Raw genomic sequence first — 17,805 nt, forward strand, 5'->3', positions numbered from 1 at the left:
TTATCTTTGTAAATACTGTATTTTTATCAAGGACATTTTAATAAAATGACACAACAGGTATCCTATGAAATTTTATTTATTATCAAGTGAAAAAGGAGTCTGAGTGAGGCAGGGCCAGAACCAACCTCTCTCTGCCACTCATAACATCTCCACTGGAAGATTTTTTTTTTTTTTTTTTTTTTGGCTGCATTGGGTCTTCGTTGTTGGGTCTTCATTGCTGCGCGTGGGCTTTCTCTAGTTGTGGCGAGCGGGGGCTCGCATACTCTTCATTGCGGTGCACGGGCTTCTCATTGCGGTGGCTTCTCTTGTTGCGGAACATGGGCTCTAGGCACGTGGGCCTCAGTAGTTGTGGCCCGTGGGCTCAGTAGTTGTGGCTCACAGGCTCTAAAGCACAGGCTCAATAGTTGTGGCGCACGGGCTCAGTTGCTCCACGGCATGTGGGATCTACCAAGAACAGGACTCAAACCCGTGTCCCCTGCATTGGCAGGCAGATTCTCAACCACTGCACCACCAGGGAAGTCCCCACTTGGAGATTTTTATCTCTGAGCATGGAAGTTTTGTCTGTGAAAACATGAGCCGGCTGAGGTATCAGAGCAATGGGTCAGTCTCAGATTTGAGGGGAGGAAAAGCATATGACAGGGTCAGATTTGTCATTCTCAGGAAATTCAGAAGTGACAACAGAAGGTCACCCTGAGTTAGACGTGGTCCAGGCAGAGCAGCAGTGACTGTCTCAGGGGGAGGGCACAGGGGAGCTTTTAGTCTCACTTCCCTGTGGGTCTGGAGCACAGTGTAAGTACCAGTGTTGCCGTGAACTGTAGCACAGTAATAGTCAGCCTCGTCCTCGGGCTGCAGCGCAGAGATGAGCAGGAGCCCTGCATTGGCCGAGGCGTCTTTGGATCCAGAGAAGCGGCTGGGGACCCCAGAGCCCTGGTACTTATCAGAGTCTGACTTGAACCTCAGGAGGTACCGGGGAGAGCTCCCTGGCTTCTGCTGGTACCAGAATATGTGGTAGCCGCCAACAATGTACCCACTGCTCAGGGTGCAGGTGAGTCTGGCTGATGCTCCAGGAGATGCAGAGAGGGAGGGAGGCTGAGTCAGCACAGGCTGGGAGAGGCACCCTGCAGACACAGACACATCAGATGAGGAGAAGGGACAGGAGGCAGCTACTTGGGGACCTGAGCCAGAAGGAATTCCTCAGGCTGGGATGGGCCCTGGTCTCTGAGGCCTATCTTACCTGTGCAGAGAGAGAGGAACACGAGCAGGAGAGGAGTCCAGGCCATGGTGCTCACAGCCCCCTGGTCCCCACAGTGGGGCTGGGCTGCCCCAGGCCTCCTTTTCTCCCCTAGCCTCTGCCAGAGGAGGGGCTCCCATGCAAATGGGTGTCTACCCAGGGCCCACCCAGCCCCTCCATGAGCCCTGGTGCTGGAGCTCAACTCACAGCCCAGACTCAAGGGGATGGAGGGCAGCTTCCCCCTTGGGACCCCCTGAGAGGAAGCACCTGCTGAGACCACGCAGGTCCCTGCTCAGGGGCCTCTGCCAGCCAGAGAGGACACACTCCTGAGTCCTCAACAGGGAGCACAGGCCCCGCCCCCAGGCCCAGCTCCTGGAGTGAAAGGTCCTCCCTGAGCTGTGAGGGACCCCAGGGCAGTCCCACAGTGCCGCCAGCTGTAACATGTGGAAAATGGAAAAAATAACACATAACTGGTAGGAAAGAAGAGATTAAAATGCATGCTTTTCAATGAAGATACAACATTGGCTCTATTTGAGAAAATACGTAAATGCACTACTTTCCAAAGTAAAAAAATTATTATTGAATTTCTGCTGAAAGATATGATATATACATTTTATCGGGAATAGCTAAGAAATCTTCAGCAATCATATGGTTCCAATAGATTTGCTTTGTGTATTTATTACAAAACATTGAAAAAGATGTAAAATTTCTTAGTTCTTTTGAGATAGCAGTTAAAACAGTTATACATACAGCACATAAATTGAACACCAAAGAGGAACACTGACAAACCACTATCAATGAATATCGATCCAAATGTTCCAAAAAAAATGTCAACGAAGAAATATTTATACTGGTTTAGTAAATCGATACTGAATCTAAAAGTCATTTTTTCAAATATACAACTTGTGTTTTATATTAAGACATTAAAAAATAAATTTAACACCAATAATAGCAAATCCACATAAAATAGAATCAAACAACACATTTGTAATATGCTAATACACACTCTTCACACATGCTTAAGTGCACACAGGTTACCCTATGGGGCCTCTGCCCCCCACGCTTGTCTCACCGTCGGCACAGACGCTCCCAGGAGCCCCGCTCCTCCTTGGAGACACCTTCTGACTCCTCACCTTCTAACAGCCCCTCCCTGACCCAGACGTGGCAAAGACTCCACAGAGGACTCGGAGGAGGTGACCCGAATCTGAACCCTGTGGTCAGGGAGGCCACCAGGAGCTCCTGGGTGACCGGGCCTCACAGGAAGGAGGGTCCCACATCAGGGAGGACAGTTTGCCCAGCGCTCTGGAGCCCTGAGTCGTTTCCCCGCTGTCTGGCCCAGCCCCCTCTCTGGGACTCTGCACTGCGCCCCCTGCTGGCCACAGGCACCTCCTCCAGCCACTGGGATGTCCCAGCCCCCTTGCAGAGTGTCCCATTGTACAGCAGGCTTTGCTGATGTTACTCCCAGGAGAGTCGGGTGACGGGGCCTATCCAGGTCCACCCTGGAGACAGGAATACTCTCACCCTGGGACTCTCATCTCCATGGAAACTGACCATATTTCCAAAATGTGCATCTCTGTGAACTGTAGCCCCACAGCCCAGCCCTGCCTGCTGTGCAAACATGGCACGTGTGTATGAAAGGACAGTGACAGGGAGCAGCAGGCCACACACATGGTGACGTGTCCTGTGTGCAGGTTGGGTTGTGCTCAGGGGTGGGGACAAAGGAGCCTGAACAAAGCTGTAATGGGTCAGCAGGAATGTGAGGGAGGAGTCAGGTGATCCCCCTGCAGAGACAGGCAGAGCCCTCGGGCCAGAGGGCATGTGCCAAGGTCAGAAGAAGGGAGAGGGTGGCTCCTGGTGAGGTTGGTGAACGCTCACTCGAGGTCAGGGAAGTGGACCCTCTGAGCTTGTGACTCCAGCCCCTTCAAATGGAACAGAAAGAAAAGTCAGGGAAAAGATTATCCCCTTAATTAAACCCTGAAATCCTGTTTTTGCTAAGTCTTAGTGCATGTGAAGATGCATATGTTTATACAGCCTCAGCTCCATTCACTGACATTATTACTTTTAATAACCGGCATTGCACCCATCAGTGTCCGTGGGAACCCAGCCCGGTCTTGTCCGGGGACAGTAACTGGTGCTCTGTGAGCCCCACGTGCCCGGTGAAGCCGGGAGCTCAGGGCTCGGGGCTCACCGCCCACCTGGCAGGAAGCACCGGGTGAGGAGCCGGCCTGCCGTCCCAGGCTGAGCAGGAATAATCAGCCTTGGCCTCGGCCTGGAGCCCAGAGATGCTCAGGGAGGCCCCGCCGCCTGACCTGGAGCCCAAGAACCTCTCTGAGACCCTGGGCGCCGGTTGTGACTCCTGCGGGTCAGGACTTTGGGGACCCAGCCAGGTTGTTGCTGCACAAGCTGCCGCCTCGCTGCCAACGTTGTTGCTGTTTCCAGGGCAGGAGAGTGTGGCCATCTGTCCCGGGGACGCGGTCGCTGTGAGGGGACAGAGAGGAGGCTGAGAGCAGGACCCTGCTCCCTGTGCAGGAGAGAGGGCTGAGGAGCAGAGCTGGAGGTCCCCGGCCCACCCCCAGGTGACGTCGTCCCCCCATGTGGGGAGAGAGGAGGTGAGCAGGAGGGGCGCCCAGGTCACGGTGAAGCCTCAGACACGGAGCCCTCAGCGCTGGTGTAGGGACCGTGCTCCCCGAAGTCCCTTTCTATCCCCCAGATCCACATGCGGCAGAAGCACATCTGCACATAGACCTGCTGTCTGTGCTCCTGGCCTCCCTGCCCTGGGTGCCCACAGGGAGAAGGAGGGACCGGGGGGAGGTGCCTGGCTCCTGGTGACCCCTGGGTCCTGGCAGGTCAGCGTGGCCCAGTGAGCACACGGGTGGCCGGACCCCCTGGAGTCCTGAGCAGTTTTCCAGTGGGGAGGGGCCATCTCAGGATTGTCCCACACTGTCCCTCATGGCCTCAGAGCCCCTTTTTCAGTCCTGTTGTGTTGTGGTCGTTGCTTTTCTAAAGTACCGACAGGATCTCTTTCGACTCCCTTCCTTTGATAGGTGAGTTTAGGAAATTGGGGTGAGATGGGTGAGACTCAGAGTTTGACCCCTGGGAGGAAGCAGGAGGAAGAAGTGACCGGAACCCACAGTGACCTGTGAGCAGAAACCCTGCCCAGCACAGAGAGGACACACTGCTGAGTCCCCATCACACACACAGGCCCCAACGCCCCAGACCTGGGAGTTTGGGGGGGTCACACAGCAGGGGGTGCCCATTTTGCAGACACTGGGGAGACCAACAGCGCCCCCTGCTGCTCCTGGTCAAAGTCCAGCTCTGGGTGGAAGTGATGCTGGGGCCCTGGGCTGATGGCTGGTCACTGTCAGTCCATGAACATCCACGACCACGCCCTGTACTGTGAGCACAGTTAGTGATAGACACTAATTGTTCAGTTTCTCAGAAAGCAACACTTTCCAAAATGAAACACACACATATTTAAAAATCTACCAATGTAGTCATCAGTAAAATGTAAAAGAACTTTAATATTACATTACAAAATATAGAACTATATATAAAATTACATATAAAACTATGTCAGCTTTAATTAAGTGATGCTCAAAATCAGAAAAGCTAAAAAGTGTGGGAAAAGGCTATAAAAGAGCAGGAACTGTCTCTAGGACACCATCGAACATGGAATTTTTTTTTTTTTTTTTTGCTGTACGTGGGCCTCTCACTGTTGTGGCCTCCCCTGTTGCGGAGCACAGGCTCCGGACGCGCAGGCTCAGCGGCCATGGCTCACGGGCCCAGCCACTCCGCGGCATGTGGGATCTTCCCGGACCGGGGCACGAACCCGCGTCCCCTGTATCGGCAGGCGGACTCTCAACCACTGCGCCACCAGGGAAGCCCAGAACATGGAATTTTTTAAATGCTTATTTTCCATCATTAGCTTCACGATGCAATGACTGTAAGCATGTGGTATATGAACAGATCAGCAAATGTGCTATGGATCTAGCTGTTGCACAGATATGAAAAAATCATAAATATTAATTTATTCTGCATCATCAAATTAATGAAGTTGGGTATGTCTGTTAATTCTCTTTGGACAAGAATAGTCGTGCTGGTCATACTGGGGTCTCTCAGTGTCATTGTTGGTTGATATGATTGGGAGCTGGGCCCCCTCCCCATCTATAGTCAGAGAGGGGTCCCCTTGGAGAGATGGACACACCTGGGAGAGACTGGAGGAGGCATGTGGCCACGAACCACTGGACAGGAGATGGGGCCCCAGAGCCTCACTCCCCACGGGGTGCTGACCATTTCCACCCTCTCTCTGCCTCTCCTGCCTCTAAGGGCTGAGCCCTCTGAGCACATGAGTCGGTTTTGGTAGCACTTCCCCATTGGTTTATATCACTGTGCAATAGTAATTACCACCACCCACATAGAGATTACAGTAATAGTCAGCCTCGTCCTCAGGCTGGGCCCCTGTGATGGTGAGGGCGCCTTTGTTCCCAATGATGGATCCAGAGAAGCGACCAGGGACCCCAGAGGGGCGGCTGTTTGTGTTGTAGATAACAGTTTTGGGAGCCTGGCCTGGGGTCTGCTGGTACCAGGTGGGATAGTAACCAGTAGTGACTGACCCAGAGCTAAGGCCACAGGTGAGAGTGATCGTCCCTCCTGAAGACACTGACACTGACGGCTCCTGGACGGCAGTCTGAGAATCCACCCCTAAAACCGACAGGAGAGAGACAGGGCTTGTTATGGAGACAGTATCCCCTGAGGCCCTGCTTGTAGGTGCCCCCAAGGATGCAGAGTCCCAGCGCCTGACCTAAGCCATAAGTGAGGAGCCCGAGCAGAAGCGCTGTCCAGGCCATGGTGGGGACACTCCAAGGACACGGCCTCCTCAGCCTCCTGGGCTGGAGTGTGGGGGCCTTGGGCCTTTTCACACCTCCCAGACCTGTTAGGAGGAGGAGGGGCCTCATGCAAATCAGCTTCCTGCCTCTCTGTGACCAGCGTCACCTGATGTCCCCTGGGGGAGATCTTGAAGGAGGCAGATGCTGGGGCTTCACAGAGACCGGGGACAGCACAGGGATGAGACACTGAGTGATGAGCTTGACATCCTTCCCCTAATCAGCTCCCCCACGTCCTACGTTTCTCAAACCTGAATTCTTCTCTGCAGAGCCTGAAGGCTGAGTTATAAATTGATGTGCTCTCCACCTCCTGGCCCCAGGGATCTAGTTCATCCCAAACGTCACATTCATCCCTTGACTGTGACCCTCGCTCCCTCCCCAGTGGAATCACTTCTTGCTCCTTGTAGAGTATCAGTGAGCACTGCTTCCTCCAGCAGGAAACCCAGTGCAGACCCGCAGAGTCCTGTGTGGTCTGTGGAGGGACCGGGGTCTCCGCCGACACAGTCTTTGACACCATTGCTGGTCACAACAGTCCAGTGCCTCCAGGCTGGGCATGCTGACACCCAGACCAGCACCAGACGTGGGGGGCAGCTCCCCTTTTCTCTGAGAAGCCATCAAGGAACTAGGGTGGCTTCAATGTACCTGCAGTTTTTTAGAAGAAAAGTAATAATACAACCATTAAAGTTTGAGATTCTTCCAAAACATCAGATAAAAATAGGAAAACATATGACTCATAATCAGAAATTAAAATTATACTGTATCTGAACACGTTGGTGTGAACATCATGGAGCATTTTTTATCTGAATTTCCCTAAACGGTCTGATATGGAGCAGAAGGGCTGGTAAGAGCAGGCGAGGGGGGTTGGGATGAAAGAGGAGTGTGGGAAGAGAAAAATTCTCCAGTTAAGTTTTGAAGTACGGCCACAAAATTCTTGTTCTCACAGTGTGATATGAAATGTGATTTCATATTCATTTCAGAGTTGCTGCTACAGTGTCTGTTTCACACAATGTGTGTGGTAATTGTGTTCCTTTCTCATTATCTGTGTCTGAGGCCTCAAATCCTGTCAGACAGAGATCCACACTAGATGCTTTGATGCCTATTAAACAAAGTTCCTCTGCTACAGTGGGAAAGATATGTAATTTTGTGTGCATCAGATTTGAAGATGAGGAGGATTTAACACGTAAGAGAAAAAGGGAGAATTAGAAGGAATAATTGCACAGTGATTGTTCTCAGATATTTCAGGATCACCTGACAGGTGAGTTTGCCCCTACCGGGGGTCTGGGGTCATTACGGGTCCACCTTCACCTTAAGACATGTCAAAGGTGTAAGGTTGTGAGTATCAAAGTGGCTCAGACCTCATCCTAATTCTCCGTGGTTCTCTTACAGTTTGACGTTGTCACTGTGGTGGTGGTTGTAGATTCTCCTGTTGGGTCCCCTCAGCCCACCTGGCACAGGCCTTTTTTTTTTTTAAATGGCTAACATGTGCCAAGTTTTGGAATGCAGCCTACCATATTACCCATCCCTAGCACTCAATGAGTATTAGCTTTTAATGTTATGAGAATAATGAAGTGTTTGTTATTAATAAATACTAGCTGTCAATATTATGTGAATGCTGAAGTGTTTTACTGCAGCCAGACCCCAGCGATTGTGAGAGGCTAGGCTGTGTTGCTGGGGGGAGTATACCAGTTTTTCTTCTGGGTCTGGGGGCTTTCTGTTCCTAGTGAACGTAGTCAGTCACCTGGGACACTTACTTCTCCAAGGGGATGGGTGGGGTCTGGAGATGTGGCTGGGTGAGCATGGTAACTCTTTCTCTCACCAAGTGTGTGCAGAGGTGGAGGGCTACCAGCTACTCCAATTTGACGTGACTGCTCTTCACCCTACTGGGAGTGTGTCTGCCTATGGATTTCTATATTTCTGTCATTGTAGGGCGGCACAGGCCTTTTGATGCCTGTCTTTGCCATGGAGTAGAATTCCAGGGGTTGGGTATCTAATATCTAGGTCCAAAAGAACAAATATTTTTCCACCTTCCTCCCAAAGAACCAGAGCGGGGTGATCTGTGGACCTTTGGGGATTAAACTGGGAGAAGTGAGCACATGATGGGGTTGCTTTGAACGCGCAGATCAATTGGGCAGGATTGATCAACACCTTCACAGGATGAAGTCCTCCAATCCATGAACAGGTCTCCTTTCACTTATTTACATCTGCTTTAATTTTTCTCAGCAATGTTTTGTAGTTTTCAGTTTGTAAGCCTCTCACCTACTCGGCTAATCCTAGTCCTAAGTATTTTATTCTTTTTGATGCCCTCATGAATGGAATTTTTTAAAATATCCTTTGTGCTTCTTCATTTTTAGTAACTAGAAAGCCAACAGCTTTTTATAGGGCATTACTCCTCTTAATCCTGTGAGAGACCCTAGATAGAGTCCGGTTAGGGTTTGTGATAAGTGTTTCTTCTCCTTTTTGTAGGGCAGGTAACAAACAATGGAGAGGTGGGAATATTGAGGTGGGGTCTGCCGCCCGTGGACAGTAAGATGAGCCACACAAAGGGGCGACCCTGGACGTGTGACCATCTAAGGAACTGAAATGGCCCAGCGCTGCCTCCACTAATTATGGGGGAAAGGAAAAGCATAAAACACTTTTTCTTTTCAGTTTGAGAAAAACATCATGAATGTATCAAAAACTTATGTAGTGATTTGTGAAACATACATGGTAAGAGCACCCACTATCCTCCGATTGGTGCCTGATGGTGATAAGTTGTGGAAACGCCACAAATCAGGAGCAGCCAATGTGACTTTTAGCTCCATTGTTATTCAGCACCGTTCAGCAAGTGTTAGACACCGCAATTAAACAGGAAGAATCAATGGTTGGATCACTGAGGGGCATGGAGAGGTAGTTGTTCCAAAAGACCCAAATGTGTGATGCACCTTAGATGCTCTGGTGTCAGTGCAAAAGTGTGCAAAGAAATCTCCCCTGTGAGCAAAGCACAGCCGTTCATCCTGAGGGCTGATGAGAGGGGGTCATAGCCCTAGAAACTCCTGGGAATTGGCAGATGACCCCAATGATGGAGGCTCAGGGTTCCCGAGTCAGAGTTCAGGTCGGAGATGACCTCCACCGACCCCCCACCTCAGCCCCTGAGCTTCAGGGCAAAGAATGCTGCATCCCCAGCGATGGGCACATGGTCTTTCTGTTTCCTTTGAGACCCTCTCCTAGGAATGGGCTGCTGAAGGGACTTTGAGGACAGAGGGGAAAGAGGAGGCTCCACACCCCAGCAGGCCCCCAGGGATGAACGTGGACCCAGGGCGGCAGCAGAAGCAGCAACAGAAGCTCCAGCCAGAGCCTGAGCAGGAAGCTGCTGGCCCCACCTCCCGCAGATGAGAAAGGAGTCCTGGTCTCGGTTCCCGCAGGCCTGGAGCTACCTGGTAGGAAATCTACGTGGGTCACAATTGCATGTTTGTTTATTTGTTGTTGTTATACAGTTCCCTGTTTTGGTCACCCAGTCCCCACTGTACATTCTTTGACTTTTATTTATGTCTTTGCCCAGAGAATATCAAAATGTTAGGGGAACAATGTCTATTGTTCTTTATTACATCTGTGGGTTCTCCTTGGCCTGTGACTGTTATTCTGGCAGTACTTAATTTCTTTTGACTCTCTAATGTACTAAATGTATACATTTCCAATTTATAGACATTTATTTACAATTTCTGTCAAGAAGAGGTTGACATAAAAAGAATATTATTGTAAATGCAACTCTCACCCTTTTTAAGAAGTTCTTCCTGCATTTCTGACCTAAGGAACCCTCATGATCCGCTCCCTAATCTGCGTCATCCTCTGATCAATTATTTTTTTTAATGTTTATTCATTTATTTATATTATTTTTGGCTGCATCAGGTCTTAGTTGTAGCGCACGGCCCTCTGGTTGTGACCCACTTGCTCAGTAGTTGCAGTGTGCGGGCTTGGTTGCCCCGCGGCATGTGGGATCTTAGTTCCCCAACTAGGGATCGAACTTGTGTCCCTCGCATTGGAAGGTGTATTCTTAACCACTGGACCACCAGGGAAGTCCCTGATCAATGATTTTTGTTAAGAGCTTCATGGATTTAATGGTGGTTTGGATTTATAAGGTCCAAGGCCAGGACAACTGGTATTTATCCAATATCATCCCCAACAGAGTGGGAATGGCATTTAAAGTCGTGGGGTTAAACTGGAGAAAGTAGCAAGCGAAGGATCTGAAGGCCACGTCCTTACTGAGGAGGGTCTCCCGGACCTGGAGATCAGGAGCTTCTCAAGAGCTCAAGAGAAACAGAGCAGCTCAGCTCACTTAAGCCTTCAGGATCAGGGAGAGATCAGAGACTCTGGACCAGGGGCAGGAGGCCTGCAGGGAGCGGTTGGAGGACCAGCGGGCCTCCCAGTCACAGGTGCTGGATGTCCACTTCCCTGTCATTCCACCAACCAGGCAAGGGATAGTTCGTAGCTGGGCACCCGGTGATTCTGTTTGCACTGGTGCCCAGTCAAACTCATACTGCTCACCCCAGGACAGGCCAATGAATGGAGAGACGAGGTCTTGGGACCAGGAATAATGACTTTACTTGGAAAGCCAGCAGACAGAGGAGATGGCGGTCTAGTGCCCCAAAGACATTTACCTGAGTTAAAATTCAGGCTTCTTTTAAACTGAAAGGGGAGAGGGTGTGGCTGCTTGTTGCAAACTTCTTGGTGGAGACCAGACCCTGGAGGCGATGCGATGACCCTTTGTGCAGCTGTCCACGCAGGTCCGGTCAGGATGTTCCTGGAAACCTCCAACAAGACAAAGGTTATTCTTGGTTCTGCACCTTTCTGTATCTATATGAATGAAGAGTGTTAGACCTTGACCTCGCATGTCAAGCCTGGGAGGCAGAGCCCTGACAAAGGGCTATTCTGCATATTTTAGGCTGCAGGTGGCATTCCTTTTCAAGATGCAGAGCCAGCCTGACTATGCTCAGGCCACACAGCACAGACCTTGGAGCGAAAGGACCAGATCCAGCATGGAACTGTGTTTGTTCTTATCTGTGACACCTGCTCCCTGTGTCCAGCTCTATCAGGAGGGAGACAGAACTCCCTTCTCCAAACACCCGATCACTAGAGGAACGGATTTCTATTTCCCACTCGCACTGGACCCAGGAATTTCTGTCAGATGTCCCAGGTCTGAGTCGTGGGGAGTGGAGACAATGTGGACAATGTCCCTGAGGTGACAGGCCCTGTGACTCTGGGCTGGGACAGGAGCCTTGTGAGCAGAGGTTCTACCTGGGTGGGAGTGTCAGGGGTGGTGACTGAGTGAGCGTCCGGGCTGGACAGCACAGGGTGCGAGGGTTGTGCCTCATGTCCCCTCGGGCCTGAAGCACAGCTCTGAGGCCGCCGTCCCAGAATAATTGTCCCAATCAGCCTCAGGCACCGTCTGGACCCCAGAGACTGTCCAGGGGGTGAGTGGCCGACAGGGAGCAGAGACTCGCCCTGGGACTCATCCCAGCAGAGAAGGGGGTCGGGCATCCTGGCCATCCCTGACCCAGGACCCGGTTCTGTCACTGTCACTGTCACTGGTGTTCTCTGTGGAGGGACATCCTGACTCCTGAGGAGCCTGACTCTAAAGAAGGCTGGGTGAGCACAGACTGACCCCTGATTCCTGGAGGGACAGAGAAGCCTGGAACCTGCAGAATCCAGGACAGTGTGTGTGTGTGTGTGTGTGACAGAGGCTGTGCCCGTGTGTCCTCAGGAAGCCATTCCCTCAAAGTCCACCCTGAGCCCCAGTGGCCCCTGTCCCTCTTGTGGCTTCTCCACCCCTGAGGTTGCGTCTCCAAGCAAACCCATCCCTGGGGTGGCTTCTCTGTACGAGCCTCCAGGCTCCGGGGCTGGGGCTGAGGAAGGAAGCCACATGGGCAGGAAGCCACGTCCCTGGAGCAGGATCTCCTTCAGATGGAAGGAGGAATCAGGGTGACACTTCTGTTAGCAACTCCACAGAACAGAAGCCCGGGTCACGTGGAGTGTAGACGCCTGTCCCCTGTCCTCCCTGCAGGACTGGGAAGGATGGAGCCCTGACACCACAGCTGTGGGTCTGCAGGCCCAGGAAGCACAGGGCAGGGGGGCCACAGCCCCATCTTCCTGCGCCCTCACCAGAGCCAAGGCTCGCGGGCCCTGCTGGGTCCAGGTGTCTGCAGCTGGGGGACCAGGGGAGATTGTCTAGTTTGATTTCGGAAAAGAGAGGAGGATTCGGACTTCAGGGACCTGAGGAAAATGTTTCTGCAGTTGAAGTGCTTTTGGAGAATTCATGGAAACATCACCTGGGGCAGAAGAAAACACAGCCCGTCTTGAGAGATGGAGCCAGGGCTTCCTCTGCTAAATCCTCAGGACTCACCTCGTGTGGGGTCTCAGTTAATTCTGAAGGAAGAAATAATCCATAGCTTCCCCACGCAATTACTCAGAGGCTGGATGACCCCTGAGTTTTAGGAAAATGCAGCCCTGTTTACAGCACAGTAAAGAGGTTGAGGGGGGAGGAGGGAGCAGAAAGCAGAGCTCGTGTCAGTATTTGAGCTGTGGGGACATCCGTACAGCCCGGGACTCACAATTTGTGGGATGAGATGAAGGAAATGAGGAGGGACGTGGCTGTGCTGGGAGCATTTCTGGGTCCAGACACAGCACCTACTCTGGTGAATTTACTCCAGACACTGAAGGAGGGGCAGGTGGGCTCTGTGCGGGTTCCTGGGACACCTGGGCTGTCTCGGGTCACAGGCACGACCCTGTGTTTCTCCTCTCTCCATTCACAGAGATCTCAGTGCAGAGAAGCCTCCCTTGCAGATCCCTCCACAGAAGCTTCTCACTGAAAAGAGCCTCAGAGCCAAGGTCTGTGGGCTCAGGGGTTTTTGTCTCACTTCCTCGATGAGCAGAAGCCCTGCATTGGCCGAGGCCTCTTTGGATCCAGAGAAGCGGCTGGGGACCCCGGAGCCCTGGTGCTTATCAGAGTCTGACTTGAACCTCAGGAGGTACCGGGGAGAGCTCCCTGGCTTCTGCTGGTACCAGATATGTGGTAGCCGCCAACAATGTACCCACTGCTCAGGGTGCAGGTGAGTCTGGCTGATGCTCCAAGAGATGCAGAGAGGGAGGGAGGCTGAGTCAGCACAGGCTGGGAGATGGCACCTGCAGACACAGACACAGTGGGGAGATGGGGCAGGAGCTGGAGGAAAGATTCCAGGAGTCTGAGCCACACGGGCTGATGCAGGCTGGGGACTGAGACCTGGTCCCCGCGGCCTGGCCCTCCCTGTGCAGTGAGAGAGGAACACGAGCAGGAGAGGAGTCTAGGCCATGGTGCTCACAGCCCCCCTGGTCCCCACAGTGGGGCTGGGCTGCCCCAGGCTTCCTTTTCTCCCCCAGCCTCTGCCAGAGGAGGGGCTCCCGTGCAAATGGGTGTCCACCCAGGGCCCACCCAGCCCCTCCATGAGCCCTGGTGCTGGAGCTCAGCTCACAGCCCAGACTCAGGGGGATGGAGGGCGGCTTCCCCCTTGGGACCCCCTGAGAGGAAGCACCTGCTGAGACCACGCAGGTCCCTGCTCAGGGGCCTCTGCCAGCCAGAGAGGACACACTGCTGAGTCCCCACCAGGGAGCACAGGCCCCGCCCCCAGGCCCAGCTCCTGAAGCGAAAGGTCCTCCCTGAGCAGCTGTGCAGGGACCCCAGGGCAGTCCCATGGCGCCCCCTGCGGGTCACAGAGCACAACTTCGCGGTGACCTGAGGACCTGAGGGCTCAGCAGGTTCTGCAGCTCACCTGGTCCCTGTCTCCTTTCACACATCCAGGGTGGTTCCCAGTTCCTGGGATTCCCACACAGTGTACATTGATTTTTGTTTGTTGTGTGTGGTTTCTATAGTAGCCTCACAATCTTTAAATTATTTTTGCTGTAAATATGTGTCACTATCTAGTCATGTATATCTCTCTTCATTTTTGTTCATTTGTAAAATGTCCTAGACTATTCCTGGATTTAAATTTTTTCACACAAATATTAGAAAAAAGGTCTCGTTTCTCCAAAATTCTGACAGGTATTTTTAAAAATAAATAGAAACTATTGATAAGCTAAATAAGCATAATTTTCAGATTTTTTCATTGCAATCCATCCTAAGCATCAATGGATCTGTTTCTACATGTATGCAAGTCTTGTTTTATCCCCTGTATGGAATGTTCATCTTTCCTGGGATGTCTGTACGTTTTCTTTGTCAGGAGGTTGTCGGAGTCCGTGTGGACTGAGTGGCTCCTGACAACGGTCTTGTGTGGGGGAGGTGAGGGGCGTCCAAGCTGCGTCCAAGTCCTGGTTCCCAGGGGAGGGGCCTCTGTTGAGGCATCAGGGAGTCGCCTGCTGGGCTGGTGTTTTCCTGAAGTGGTGACAGGGAGAGTCGTGCTCAGAGGGGAGGCTCCAGAACAGCCCTGTGGAAAGTGTGAGCCTGAAGTTGCAGTGCCCCCCAGGCAGATCCCAGAACACTCCTGCCTAGTGGTCCTCACATGGGAGGGGGCCTCATGCCGCCCATTCCCTGGTCTCTGAGAGCGATCCTATCCCTGAACAAGGGCTTTCTGCTGAGTCCAGGGGAACAAGCTGAGCGTGTGATTTCAGCACTGACTCATTTTAAAGGTTCTTAAGGTCAGTGATCCATGGGGAGGGCCTCAGAGCCTCCTACAGAGCATGAAAAGGGACTCAGCATCAGGGGTCATTAGGGGAATGCAAACTACGATGACATATTGCTTCACCCAGACTAGAAGGGCTATAAAATAAAGTGAGAGATAATAACAGTTGCTGGTGAAGGCGGGGAGAAATTGGAACCCACATACATTGCTGGTAGAGATGCGAACCAGGGCAGCCGTGTTGGAAAACATCTGACAGTTCCTCAAATCTCAAAATGTACTGTTAGCGTAGTTACCATAGGACTCAGCTATGCCACTCCTAGGTATCTACCCAAGAGAAGTGAAAACATACTTCCACCAAAAACAAAACACCTAACTACTTGTACACAAATATTTCTGGCAGCATTTTGCATAATAGCCAAGAGAAGAAAAAAACAACTCAAATGTCCCTGAAGGGTAAACAAACGGTGGTCAGCTCATACAATGGAGTATTATTTGGCAATAAAAAACGGATATTGACTCACACGGTTGGAACTTCAAAATGTTATGCAAAAGAATTAACTGAACTAAGACAGTCACAAAGGACACCTATTTTCTGGTTCCATCTATATGAAATGTCCAGAATAGGCAAATCTGTAAAGACAGAAAGTGGAGCAGTGGTTCCCTAGGACTGAGCAGAGGTGTGATGAGGTATGATCACAAATGGGTGGGGACGTTCTCTGAGGAATGTGGGCAGGTTCTAAAATTAGAATGTGGTGATCCGGAACTTCCTTGGTGGTCCAGTGGTTAGGACTCTGAGCTTCCACTGCAGGGGGTATGGGTTCAATCCCTGCTTTGGGAACTAAGATCCTGCATGCCGCGCTGCAAGGCCAAAAAAAAGAATATAGAATATAGTGATAGTTACACAACTCTGTGAATATGCTAAACACCCTTGTACTGTGCACATTAAACCAGTGAACCTGTTGGCATGCACAGTGTATCTCAATGAAACTATGATGAAAACAGTGAGATGGAGCCTGTGTCACTGACCCTTTAAAGTGGGTGGGTGCTGGACAGTCAGACCCTCACGCTGTAAGATGGGCCACGGTCACCTCCTTATTTGTCACAGGCAGTCACGGGGGTGATCACGGGGGGAGGGGGTGGGTTTTTGTCTCAGTTCCCGGTGGGTCAGATGCGCTGTGTTACCACTGATGCTGTCATCCCACGTTGAACAGTAATAATCAGCCTTGTCCTCAGGCTGGAGCCTGGAGATGGTCAGAGAGGCCGTGTTGACAGACGTGGAGCCAGAGCACAGGTCTGGGATCCCTGAGGGTAGAGAACCTGCGAGCATCGCCGTTTTGGGGGCCCCGTGAAAAATCTGTTGGTACCAGTTCACGATATTAGCTCCAACGTTGTTGCCATTTCCGGTGCAGGAGTGGGTGACCGTCTGTCCCACAGAACCTGACATGGAGCCTTCCTGCGTCAGCCTGGACTGCGCCCAGGACCCTGGAACAGAGGAGGGGACACACAGAGAAGTGAGTCTGGGCCATTGTCCACAGCATGTTCTCCACAAGAAGGAATAAAGCGGCCCAGGTGTCCCCGAATCCCTTCTCCCGGTTTCCACCGCCTCTCACCTGTGCAGTGAGCGAGGAGGCCGAGGAGGAGAAGGGTCCAGGCCATGGTGGAGACACCCCAGCTCTGCTTCTGAGCCCACAGGGGACCTGCACAGAATCTCTTACCTTGTTCCTCATGGGAGAGCAGAGGACCCCTCCATGCAAATGACCCCTCCCCTGGGGACACTGGACCGAAATTGGGTGAGACCTGAGCATGGAGTGGGGCTGGGGAGCCTCCCCTGGGCCCTGCGTGGTCACAGCGGCTAGACCGGTGAGCACAGAGCAGAGGGCACAAGGCAGGGCTCCAGGGCCTGGATTCCCAGCTGAGAGTCCCCCCACAGACCCTCAGGGACAGGCGCACAGCGTCCCCTGCGGTCCACACCCAGGCTCCCTTAGGATTGGGATGGACATTCCGGAGCTGAGCCCAGCGGGTGAGACCACCTTTAGACCCGTCTCACACACCCCGGTTTCCACCCAAACTAACCTGGATCTGGCCACCACCTTCTCCTCCCAGGATGAGACCCACAAACCCATCTCCCTGACTTGTGCGTTTTATCCCCATTGCAGTTGGAGAGTTAGTGTAGAAAGGCCAACGGGAGCGTGTCACCCCCACCTTACAGTCCAACAATGACCCTACGTCCCCTGAGGTCACTACAGTGGTCTGGTCTCTACCTGCCTCTCCTGCTCTCCGGCCACTTTCCAAAGAGCTCCTCCTAGGAGCCTTCCCTACCCCCAACAACCCACAGCACAGGCTAAAAGCAACTGTTCTCAGTTACTTGAATGGCCAATATCTCCTTCTTTGAATTCTTACCTCTTACACTCCCTCCCCCCTACTCCTACCATCTCATCGGTCTCAGTCCTTTCGGATTTTGAAAATCCCAAATGAGATGCAGCTCCTATTGATTAGGTCTCTTTAGACCAACTCCCCGCCCCTCCCCCGCCTCACTCTTTAGTTTTTCACCTCTTCCGGGGCTGGAAACCAAGAGCAGGGTTAGAGCTGTAAATACACAGTTGACATAATTTTGGTCTGGGTTTTAATTACAAGGAGATGTGTAATTCCTTCAGATAAAAATCCAGTTCTATAGAGCATTCCCACATATTCCTCCTACTCTCTCCACATTTCCACCATTTTAACATCTTGCATTGGTTTCGGGCAACTGGTAAAACTGCATAAACCAATACTGATACATTATTATCAACTAAACTCCATTGGAGTTCGCTCTTGGTGTCACACAGTTTTATGGGTTTTACCAAGTGCGTAATGTCACCTAACCACTATCCCATTAACATACAGAATATTTTCGCTGCCCTAAACATCCCTTTTGCTCCACCTGTTCAGCCTTTTCCTATCCCCGAACTCCTGGCAACTCTAGATCATTTTACTGTCTCTAGACAGTAAATGTGCCTTTTCCGTAGTATCATATTGTTGGAATCACACAGTAACTGTATTTTACTTTTTACAGATTTGGCTTCTTTCA

At 51.7% G+C, this 17,805-nt stretch overlaps 3 gene segments (V, D, J or C); all 3 read right to left on the reverse strand.

Annotated features, from left to right (window-relative positions):
• Positions 1-443: 443 nt before the first annotated feature.
• Positions 444-1,322, reverse strand: LOC113629653 (immunoglobulin lambda variable 5-39-like). The segment is given in 2 exon segments: positions 444-1,118; positions 1,235-1,322. Coding segments are annotated over 2 exon segments (576 nt in total).
• A 4,287-nt stretch (positions 1,323-5,609) lies between these two features.
• LOC113630070 (immunoglobulin lambda variable 8-61-like) lies at positions 5,610-6,135 on the reverse strand. The segment is given in 2 exon segments: positions 5,610-5,932; positions 6,033-6,135. Coding segments are annotated over 2 exon segments (369 nt in total).
• A 9,702-nt stretch (positions 6,136-15,837) lies between these two features.
• LOC113630071 (immunoglobulin lambda variable 1-44-like) lies at positions 15,838-16,424 on the reverse strand. The segment is given in 2 exon segments: positions 15,838-16,220; positions 16,349-16,424. Coding segments are annotated over 2 exon segments (429 nt in total).
• Between the last annotated feature and the right edge of the window lie 1,381 nt (positions 16,425-17,805).

The sequence above is a fragment of the Aethalodelphis obliquidens genome, unplaced genomic scaffold (genome assembly GCF_003676395.1).
Source record: "Aethalodelphis obliquidens isolate GAN/ISIS:26980383/991018 unplaced genomic scaffold, ASM367639v1 scaffold28, whole genome shotgun sequence".
NCBI classification, from domain to species: Eukaryota; Metazoa; Chordata; class Mammalia; order Artiodactyla; family Delphinidae; genus Aethalodelphis; species Aethalodelphis obliquidens.